Here is an 11,303-nt window from a genome sequence, read left to right as displayed (position 1 = left end):
CGTTCAGCCGACTTGTCCTGTATGGGTGCAAGTTCGTTCGAACAAGTGTACCATGGACTAAGGTCATGAGCTTCGCCTACTGTGAGCCTCAAAGGAAGAAAATTTGCATGTCGTACGTCGATGTATGAAAGGAGGGGACTGTCAACTGACAAAGCTTGGCTAAATGCTTGCCAAGTAGAATACATGGGATCAACGCCGAGGATTAAATGAGATGCTCGGAGTTGTCCGTCCCAATGTACCACAATTTCTAACCTAAGCACAAAATTTAGGTCCTGAACATGCACTACTCTAAGATCCTTCTTAAACCTTTTGCTCTCTGCACAAAAGCAGCACAACAATTGATTAGTAATTACTTGATCGAATCAAAATTAATAAAATCAAATTAAGAAAGTATATATGGAATCGACCAACTTCGCGAGGTGAGAAAGCGTAGGGGAGCTCCCTGGCAAGCCAGTTGCCGCTCACCCGTACAAACTCTCCAGTTGAGTTCCTATTTGAGTCAGGCAGGCATGAAATAAGCCGTACCCTCATGTCTCTGGTTTTTAAGTAATAGTTTGAATCAATATTGTCGCATAAACTATAAATGCAATGAATGTCATGATAGTTCAGTTGGAAGTTGAACAACTAGTTCAACTTACTGACGCAACTCACCACTCGGTAAAAGTTAGGGGGGAGTTGGTCGAGACATAGATTGTAAAATCTAAGTGTACCTATGACGAGGGGGTCAATGGGGAACCTAATCTCACCCTCAAGAATTGCTATTAAAGGAAAGAAAACTATATTTGCCCCATGACGCCTTTAGATGTCAATATCACCTTCGTGACAGTAGGCGATATCAACATCTTTAGGGACGTTATAGGCAGCCCTAAAGGTAGCCAAAGAGGCTTCTGAGGAAAGGAGATAAGAATAGCCCATTCTCTAAGGTAAGATTCCTAGAACTATGATTACAATAGAACAGAAAGAAATAGAACAAGTAGAAGGAAAGGAAAAAGGAACTTACTGAGGGCTCTAAGGAGGAAGAGTGTTCTGGGCTATAAGATGAACGCAAAGGGTGTATGCTCGGCAGAGTGAAAGTTTGGAGAATGAAGAATGCAAAAGTGAAGGAGAGACTCAGAAATAGCTATTTATAGAGGCCGAAGGGTGAAATAAATGACATATAATAATTAGGGAGTGGGAAACCCTACGAATCCTTATTTTAAACATCCACTTAGCAGTAACGACATTGGTCCTTTTGTACCACTAACCACAAGAGTAATCATGACTCCCCACTACTCATTGGACTATAAATATGAGAAGACAAAGGAGAAGAGGGGGTTGTTGAAAGGTTGGAGAGAAAATTGAAGATTGGGAGAGAGAGGGAGAAAAATTCGTTGAATCTCTGTGTTGAGAACAACCCAAAGTAGGAAACTCAAGCCCACGATATAAATAGAATGTGAGCCTGAGAGAGGCCCAACCCAATAGCCTTGTCTTTGGCGTGCATAACCATAGATCTGAAAACTCAATTATCTCTATTGAAATGGTTAGTTCCGATGGGTTAGTGGTTTCAACTAGGGAGGGTGATCAAAATCAGATTTTAAGTTTAAGATAAATCGAGTATTCTAGTAAATATTGAGATGACAAAAATATTGATGGGTTGGGGATGGGTTTAGTTTGCATCGCCCTACCCCAACCGTGTATATATTTGTTTTTATTTAATGTATATTTATGCTATTTATATATAAAAATAATCTTTTTTTTTATTATATACATATCCAATTTATAATTTATTTATTTTGTACATATTATATCACCAAATAGGTAGATACTAGGTTTTAGGGGAAAATAACAGAAAACCTAACCTAATCTAACTTTTGATTCACATACATATATACTTGATTTGTTTCATTCTTCCCCTTTAGATTAATTTGTTGATTGCCTTCTCTCTCTCTCTCTCTCTCTCTCTCTCTCTCTCTCTCTCTCTCTCTCTCTCTCTCTCTCTCGTCAAGTTGTCAATCCATTTATCCTTTTTAGCCCAAAAAAATAATTGTCTCGTTCGCAATTGCTCTATCAAATCACTTGTTCGTCATTCATTTTCAACACTAAGTGTGTGTTTCGCTTTAAATTAAAAAACGATCTTATTTTACTATTCAGCTTATTTTTGCTACTGTTCATGAGTCTCACTACACTTTTTGGTACTATTCATAGAATCATAGGTCCCACTGTACTATTTCAGCTAACTTTTACCTTTATCTACAGTACTTTCAGCAAAATAAGCGGATTCCAAACAGACTATGAAAGGTTTTGACTCTCCATCCACAACTCAATCTTGTCGTTGTTCCTCCTATATTTGTATTATACTATGATGGGTGTGGTTTTTTATTTTTTATTTTACTGCTATTGGATTGTTTGAATTGCATTTGTATTGTATTGGATTGTATATTTTTCCTTCTTCTAGCTCTTGGTTTATATTTGTACATTTAAAATTTTTTTTACTTCCTTTTAATATATTTAATTTAATGATTGAGATTGAAAGTTACTTTTTTTAATATTCAATCTCAATCATTGATTACAATTGCATCAGGTGCACCTAATCTCAATCCATAAATCATTTGTATGATATGATGACTCTTATTTGCCACATGGCAAGATCATAACCTAACTCCATAGTGGTTCTAAACATACTCAATTCCTCTCTCCCTCCGTGTCATTTGACAAAAATCCGGGCTTCTTTTTGTCTTATCCCTAGCATCTAGGACGCAACCAGAGTTCACCAAACAAAACCACCACACAAAGCACAAAACACAAACACAGAGACCGATTAAACACACAAACAAAAGTCCTTATCTCTCTGTCTTATCTCTTCCTTCTTGTTCTGCAACCTCGTCCGCTCCTCGTTTTCACCACCGCACACGTGGGCTTCCCTCGTTTCGGGTCCTGAATCGGGTACCCAAATGCCTTCGTGGGTCTCCAATTAGGGTTTCACAGCTCTAGTATAGTTTTTTTTTTTTTTTTTCTCGAAGGAGCTCCTACTATCCCATTCAGCCTTTTTGACTTCGAAAATTTCTTTACATTTCAGGTACTCCATTTTCTTTTCTAATAGTTTGTTTGGATTTGATTTTGAATTGTGGAACTGATTTTATAGTACCAATTCAGTTTTTGTCTTAGCAGCATTACTAGGAGCTAGCTAGCTTTATAAATTTGATGTTTAAGTTTCAGTTTCAGAAAATTGTAGATTGAACTAATTTACTAATGGGAAATTTAGCATAGAACTATAATTTGGAGAATGGGGTTTTGTATTAATTATGTAACTTTGCATGCAGACAGCTCTTGATGAATGGATCACAACAGGTGTGGAAATGCTTTTCCAAGGAAAGTAATGTAAAAGGGAATTCGGGGTTTAAGTTTTTCTATTTTCCGGTTGGGGAGGAAAACCAAAAAAAAAAAAAAAGTTTTGAGTAGATATTGGATGATTTTTCGTTCATACCGAAAGTGAGTCGTAATGCATTTGTTAATTGTTTGATTGGATGAACCATGGGTGCGGTTTGATTTATGGTTTATAATGTTTCTGTCATAAAATGTTGCCATTGAATTTATAAAACTTCTTGTTATTAGTTCTTAAAAACTTGCTCCGTGGTGGTTATATGTTTTGGAGTGCGTTTTAGATATGCTTGAGCTTCTTTTGGTCTCTTGTTAACAGCAATTCAGATGATGATGATAATTGGTTGTGAATTAGTGCAGGATGAAGAGTATTAGGGATTGGGTTTTTTCTCATTTAGTATCCATGTCATTGGTCTCATCTAGACCATTATCGGGCAGTGACAGTTTTTTTAACGAGGGACGTCTTGATGAAGAACTTGATGACCAAGGTATTACCTTGCCCTATTATATCCCTTTTTGTGTATGTTCAAGCATTGATTTTTTAGTTAGAATAATTATAGATACACACACAATTCATGTTTTCCAGTCTACTTAGTTATTATAGGAGAGAAGAAAATTTTTGAAAAGAAGAAAGACCAATCCCTTACATAGAAAGCCTCCCCATTTCTCACTTTTTCATGTTTGCAGAAGCTTCTGTGATTTGAACTTGGAATTGTTGATACACTTCATTTGTGATGGCAAGGATGGAGAAAGTAAAGATCAACTTTTAGAGATGATAGTGGTAAAATTTGCTAAGGAGACTGTTAGATTTTCCTGGGCAATAGCTGTAAAGATACATTTTTGGAGTTTATCATGAGAGAACTGATCATTTTAAATAATGGGGGAATGAAGGTTGCAAAAGTTTATTCATTGACATTATATTTTTTAAAGGGACTTATCAACATGACAGGAGGCTTAGCCTTTGGTTGTCTGAAACCTGTTGAAGGAAAGGTGAAGAACTGTAATTGGAAAGGATAGTTACTTAATAATCCAGCTCCATATTGTTTAAATTTTTTCTTTGACTATATCAGTTTAGCACTAAGTGGTGAAGTAAATGTCATAAATACTGTGTTAAACAATCTCTGGCCATTTTTGGTTCAATTTGGTCCCTTTGTATTGATCAAATGGACTCCTGTCAGTATATATAGTTGAGATCACTATAAGAATCACTATGTCAACTTGTTGCAATGATTAATTGCTAAGGTTAATTTTGATATAGATGGAGTTTTAGGTGAGTTGTAGTAAATTGTTTGACTGAATTGGGTCTATCATTATTCTCTGCAAAACTAAAATCATTATTGTATATCCAGGTCTCAGATCTCCAGGCAATGAAATGTTGACTATTTAGTTGCAAGATTGATGAATATTTGCTTCCAATGCTGGAAACCAATTCCCAATCTTAGATTTGAACTTGTCTTATCTTGTTGCATTTTATCAGAGAGGTCGCTTATTGTCTTGTCACTTGTTAGGTTCAACTCACACAGCCAGTTTGGTTGCACCACCAGTACTTCCTGATGGATCACGTGCTTCTTATGGTAATCATGAACATCAGCATAATCCTTCCCTGCAGCAGGATTCTGTTCAAGACTCCTACCCTCATGGCTCTAATAAAAAAAAGATGGATCCATTGGCGAAGATTGAGGATCTCCAAGTAAAGTTTTTGCGCCTTCTCCGAAGGCTTGGGCTGTCACAGGAAAATCTTCTGGTTGCAAAAGTTTTATATCGGATACACCTAGCATCCTTGATACAAGCTGGGGAATCAGATGTGAAAAGAGTTAACCTTGGAAGCAATAGAGCCAAAGCAGTTGCAGCAGAACAAGAGGCAGCTGGCCTGCGTGAATTGGATTTCTCATTTAGAATACTTGTCCTAGGCAAAACAGGGGTTGGCAAGAGTGCTACCATAAATTCTTTATTTGAAGAAATGAAAACTGTGACTGATGCATTTCAACCAGCCACTGATCGCATCCAAGAGGTTGCAGGAACTGTTAATGGGATTAAAATTACTGTGATCGATACCCCTGGTCTTTTGCCTTCTTCTTCCAGTAATGTGAGAAGAAATAAGAAGATTTTGTTATCTGTGAAGAAATTCATAAAAAAATCACCGCCAGATATTGTTTTGTACTTTGAACGCCTTGATGTCATCAACATGGGCTTTACCGATTTCCCTATTTTGAGGCTTATAACTGAAGTTTTTGGTACTGCAATTTGGTTCAACACCATCCTTGTAATGACCCACTCTTCCTCAGATCTGCCCGAAGGTCCCAATGGTTATCCTGTCAACTATGAGTCATATGTGACCCAATGTACAGATTTGGTGCAGCACTATATACACCAGGCAGTGTCTGACTCAAGACTTGAAAACCCTGTCCTTTTGGTAGAGAACCATCCTCAATGTAAGAAAAACATTATGGGGGAAAAAGTACTTCCAAATGGACAGGTTTGGAAATCTCAATTCTTGTTATTATGCATTTGTACTAAAGTTCTGAGTGATGTCAATTCCCTCTTGAAGTTTCAAGACAGCATTGAACTGGGACCATTAAGTACTGCCCGGCTGCCCTCTCTGCCCCATCTTCTCTCATCTCTTCTACGACATCGCTCTATATCAAGTCCAAATGGAATGGATGATGAAATTGATGAGAATTCACTTTTAGACACGCAGGAAGAAGATGAATATGATCAATTACCTTCAATCCGAATCCTGAAAAAATCTCAGTTTGAGAGATTGACGAACTCACAGAAAAAAGACTATCTTGATGAGCTGGATTATCGGGAAATCCTTTATCTGAAGAAACAGTTGAAGGAAGATTATCAGAGGCGAAGGGAGAATAGGCTTTCCAAAGAGGAAAATTTGGTGAATGATGATAATTCCGATAGCCAGCAGGTGTCTCCAGAGGCCGTTTTGTTACCAGATATGGCAGTTCCCCCAAGTTTTGACTCGGATTGCCTTGTACATAGATATCGTTGCCTTGTCACAGGTGATCAGTGGCTTGTGAGACCTGTTCTTGATCCCCAAGGGTGGGATCATGATGTGGGCTTCGATGGAATAAGCCTTGAATCAGCTTTGGAACTAAATAGGAATGTCTTTGCCTCAGTCACAGGACAGATGAGCAAGGACAAGCAGGATTTCAGTATCCAGTCGGAGTGTGGTGCAGCTTACACAGATCCCAAAGGGCCTACTTATTCTGTTGGTCTTGATGTTCAATCTTCTGGTAAGGATATGATATATACAGTTCATAGCAACACAAAGTTGAGGAACCTGAAGCAGAGCGTTGCTGATTGTGGACTTTCTTTGACATCTTTTGGGAACAATTGCTATGTTGGTGCCAAGCTTGAAGATACCATAATAGTGGGGAATAGGTTGAAGTTTATGGTGAATGCTGGGCGAATGGGGGGTTCTGGACAAGTGGCATATGGTGGGAATATTGAAGCTACTTTAAGAGGGAGTGACTACCCAGTGAGAAATGATAATGTCAGTCTGACAATGACAATCCTCTCCTTCAACAAAGAAATGGTTTTAGGTGGAAGCATACAGTCTGAATTCCGGATGAGCAGAGGCTTGAGAGTATCAGTTAATGCCAATTTAAATAGTCGCAAAATGGGACAGGTTTGCATAAAAACAAGTAGCTCTGAGCATTTGCAGATTGCTCTGGTTGCAGCCTTCACAATTTTCAAGGCTCTACTACGCAGAAAGGCAATTGAGAGTAGAAGTAGGGAAACATTAGAGAGTGGATAATTAGCTGATGCTGTTTTGCTGCTAGATAGTTTTGGTCTTGAGAGGATTCTGTAGTGGCAAATCAATCTATATGCGGAACTAAGGCATGGACCTTTTGCTCGTGAGGAGGAAAGAAAGACATGGGCATTTTTAAGTGGCTATTTGATATTATTCCTTGTGTGTAAGATGCATACAATGGAAGTATGGCAAGGAAATCTAGCAAGCTGTAACTATTATGCCATCAAACCAGGGTTCTCAATTTCATATCACTGCAAGTATCCAGTCTAGCTGATAGCCTTGGCCACACATGTTTTAAATCAAGAGGTAATAACTGTACAGAAAATCATAGAAGATGAGGGTTTTTCTCCCCTTATCTTTTTTCTTTCTGGTAATTCTTAAATTAGACCGACTGGCTCATCCCAACATTTCTAATGGATGTTCGAGATTCGAAACCTACACCCTCCCTACCCACCCCCCCCCCCCCCCCCCACCACCAAAAAAGAAGAAAAAAGTAACCAATATATATATGTTTTTTTTTTTTTTTTTCTAAATCGAAAAATTAGAAATAAATGTTGTTGAGCTTCATGATGCTTTGTTTGTTATGTTTACCAAACCTAATGATCATTTTCAATAATTCTAGACTTTTTCTCTATCCATCTTCGACTATGATGTCAGTATTAATTAGCCAGGGATAGGGGTGGAAGCCTTTGACTATGAATCTACGATGTTAGTATTAGTTAGCCAGGGCTAGGGATGGAAGCTATGCTTGCTCTTAATTCTTATTGACTTTTTTATTAGTGCAGTGAAATGGATTTCAGAAGTTCTATAACCTTTTTTTTTTTTTTTTGAGAAACAACCCCCTTGGGTTAATAATTTATTAATGCATCCTCAAAAGATCAAGTTGATAAACATCAAAAATATCTGGAGGAACAGCCTCCATCTAGACAAGAAAAGGATCTCTAATAGCCCGTCTAGCAAGTTTGTGGGCACCACAATTCCCTTCCCTATGAATATGCTTGACTGAAATAAAAGAAAAACTAGAAAACAAGAACTTAATATCCTGCAGTACATGACCCATATAAGAGCAGTCCATATAGTCACCAAGAATAGCCTTGATAACTGTCTCAGAGTCACCCTCCAAGATCATCCTGTCAAACCCAAGTTCTATAACCTAACATGCAATAGTTGGAATCTGAGCATGACTTCAAATAACTAACTTATAGTCACCAGTTTTCAGGACGTCTTTGCAATATGCCATGTTCCAGCTTTTCAAGCGTAGCATTTGGCATTGGTACTTTCTAAACTTAGTGCACTAATCAAAAGAGAAGGAACAATAAAGCTCCATATAAAATTGACCACATTCTACTGAGGTATGATTAGAGCAGGATTCATTTTTCTGGTATTTGTTTTTGTTTTTAACAATAAAGAGAGAATCCTTCACCATCAAACTTGAGTAAGGTCTTTTTTTTTTTTTTTTTTGGATAAAAACCTGAGCAAGTTTATATGCAGTGACTCTACTTCACTTGCTTGTTCACTTCACATCACTCTCACTAAGTTGGAACTAGAAACTTGGAACAAAGACCTTTTCCATGTCTTTATCAATTGAGAGGAATTGTGGCCTTATGGACAGGGGAAAGGGGAATTTCTTGTTTGTGTAGCTTTTATCGGTCGTGGCCTTTATGGACCATAAATTAAACCAGCAAGTGAATAACATTGAATAAGCAATCATTTTAGTAATTTTTTAGATGGAGATGCATCTCTAATCTAGACCCCTAGGCCCGAGTTGACTGGTCATGAAAACTATTCCAATCAAGCTCCACCATGATAATGTCTCAGTCTCTCGCACTTTAACTTGTCAAAGACGTTCACACACTTTAGCTTGTGTAAGCCACCCTCCTAGTATGCCCAAATAATGCCCAAATAAATTCCAACCTAATCATAATTGCGTAGGTCACCAAACCAATGTAAAGTCGTAAACATCATGAGGGAGACCAGCACAAACCATCAAATATTAGCTTAAGAATTGGTTAGTTGGTAACGTTCTATGTTTCCACATCAACATAATTCTGTCTTATGCTTCTTTTCCGAGTTTGTCTTTTGGTATGGATTGGAAAAAAATGTACAATACTTTATGGACCACGCTTGTGCAGTTGTGCTATATAGGTAAAGATCTGATATGTGAAAATTAACCAAATTTTAAAGTGGGGAAAACTTAAAATTGTAATTACTTGAATTTCATTTTCATAGATTGTAATTACCAGGAGCGTTTGCCAAAAGTGGATGCCTGTGGCCCTAATGCCAAAAAATGATAGTGACTGACTAAGGAGCAGTAGTACATTGGAAAATCGAAAATCAAATAAACCATTGACCCGTTACAATTGCTAGGGATATCCAGTAAGTCTACTTGGTACATAAAATTGCTTGGGAAGTTGTAAGTGTAATTATAAGAGCTTGGATGTCTGGACTTCTCCACCCCCGGGATTCGATTAACTATTCTTTAAAAATTCCACACTTGTATATTGCTCCAATTTTTTAAGTTTTGATTAGTTTTGTTTCACGCTCTTTTCTCTTTGGAAAGTGTCTCATATGTTGAAATTCGTTAATTCTCTTGCTCAATCAATATATTGCGAGTTGTGCCTTCTATTGCAAATTTGCTGCCCCCTCCTTCTAGTTCTAGTGACCATTCTTTCCACCGATCTTCCAATTCTCTTCTTCGATAAGTGCGATGGCTTCCATATAACTCCAAAACCTAGAGATGTTTTAGGGTTCGAGAAGTTTGAAATTTGATAGAATAATGATTGCCCCACACTTTTCTAGTATTTGAATTAAGGGTCTGGTGCTTTTAGAACATTTGTTAATTAATCATTTTAAGAAAATTTTAATACCACTTTTATGAGAAATATAAAAAAGGGTAAAAAAAATGTGATTAAATTCTATAAAGATGTGGTGTAAAACTCATGTTTACCCCTTTAATTTCAATATGTCATATCATCTTATCACATATTTAAGAATAAATACAACCACACCTAATCATTCTAATATTCATATATAAATCCAATCAAATTGAGAGTTTATTGAGATGTTATTAGGTGTAGTAGAATGTATTGAATTTTAAATAAAATGTTGATGTGACAATATTTTATTAGATATTGTAAAATATGGTTTTTACACCCAATCCTTCCCAAATTTGGACTCCAAAAAAATAAGTTACTTTTTTTCTTTTCTCATATAGTGTTTCTAAAAATATTTTCTAATTGGAAGAGTAATTCGGTGACCCAACACATAGATTGGTTCAGGTCATCAATTGAATCAGATGTGCATAAAATCCAGTCAAAACTGGTAAAATTGGCAGGTTATAAGCAAACCGTGTGACCCGGCTGGGTTTTATTAACCCAGTTGGGTTTGTAAATTGTGTAAAATTATATTAAAAATGTCAATCTCATTGACTTCTTTATTATTTAATATGTGATAATATGGTAGTTTAAATAAGCAAAAACCTAAATAAATAAATGCACTTTTCAATTTCACGAAGCTAGTTAGCACGTAGGTATGAGTATATCAGAATATGCAATGTAACTTATTGCTTAAACCTTTTTTTCTCTTCTTTTGTTTATATTTTTTGGGCTTTATTTGTTTATTGCTTTAAGTTTAAGTCTTTAAAAAAAAAAAAAAAAAAACTCTTCTTTTGTTTATATATATTTCATTTTAAAAATATTTTTATTTGATCTTGTGGTTTGACTGTTGATCTACTGGTTGAACCAGTGACCCGGTTTATAAACTAGGTCAACGTCTGGTCCGGATTTAATAACTATGCCCTATCTATTAACTTTTTCTTTAAATTAATTTTTGTTATTTTCTTCCTTTGCCTTTAAAAAAAATTCACTCTTAACATCTCTTTATTCTCTCTGCCATTTAATCTGTTTCTTTATTTGGTTTGAAACTATAAGTTGCAAGTTGCAATGAAGTGTCAGAGTTTTGAATAATTATTTAGTATTTGAAGAACAAGACTCATACAATTAGATTTATAATAAGTTAGATTCACCTCTAGAATGTTAATTAATTTTCCTAAAATGCTAAACTCTTTTTTCTCAAACAAAATGTTATTTTGCAAATTATTTATATAAATAAGTTGTCATTTTTAAAATATTCACATTTTTTTAGTGAGCAATGCTACATATACAAAAAGTTTGATAAC

The 11,303-nt window shown here is 36.2% G+C and overlaps 1 protein-coding gene across 5 annotated transcripts; it reads left to right on the top strand.

Moving 5' to 3' along the window:
* The first annotated feature begins 2,710 nt into the window (after positions 1-2,710).
* Positions 2,711-7,562, top strand: LOC126715474 (translocase of chloroplast 90, chloroplastic). Of its 5 annotated transcripts, none has more exons than XM_050416078.1 (4): positions 2,711-3,055; positions 3,300-3,327; positions 3,718-3,845; positions 4,866-7,562. In XM_050416078.1, exons 2-4 carry the CDS (start codon positions 3,314-3,316, stop codon positions 7,127-7,129), a joined length of 2,406 nt encoding a protein of 801 aa, XP_050272035.1. In that variant the 5' UTR covers positions 2,711-3,055; positions 3,300-3,313; the 3' UTR covers positions 7,130-7,562. The 5 variants fall into 5 exon arrangements, with proteins under 5 accessions (XP_050272035.1, XP_050272034.1, XP_050272033.1 ...); XM_050416077.1 differs by having other exon boundaries at positions 3,713-3,845; XM_050416076.1 differs by having other exon boundaries at positions 3,300-3,350; positions 3,720-3,845.
* Positions 7,563-11,303: the final 3,741 nt, after the last annotated feature.

The sequence above is a fragment of the Quercus robur genome, chromosome 2, assembly GCF_932294415.1.
Source record: "Quercus robur chromosome 2, dhQueRobu3.1, whole genome shotgun sequence".
NCBI lineage: Eukaryota > Viridiplantae > Streptophyta > Magnoliopsida > Fagales > Fagaceae > Quercus > Quercus robur.
Note: the sequence above shows the minus strand (reverse complement) of the source record. Positions and strands in the feature narration are given on the sequence as shown.

Excerpts from the sequence above, each read along its gene's own strand:
- LOC126715474 (XM_050416076.1), top strand. The coding sequence starts at position 3,314 with ATGGATCACAACAGGTGTGGAAATGCTTTTCCAAGGA. Across the intron at positions 3,351-3,719 it reads TGGAAATGCTTTTCCAAGGA|TGAAGAGTATTAGGGATTGG; the intron begins AAGTAATGTAAA and ends ATTAGTGCAGGA. Across the intron at positions 3,846-4,865 it reads TGAAGAACTTGATGACCAAG|GTTCAACTCACACAGCCAGT; the intron begins GTATTACCTTGC and ends GTCACTTGTTAG.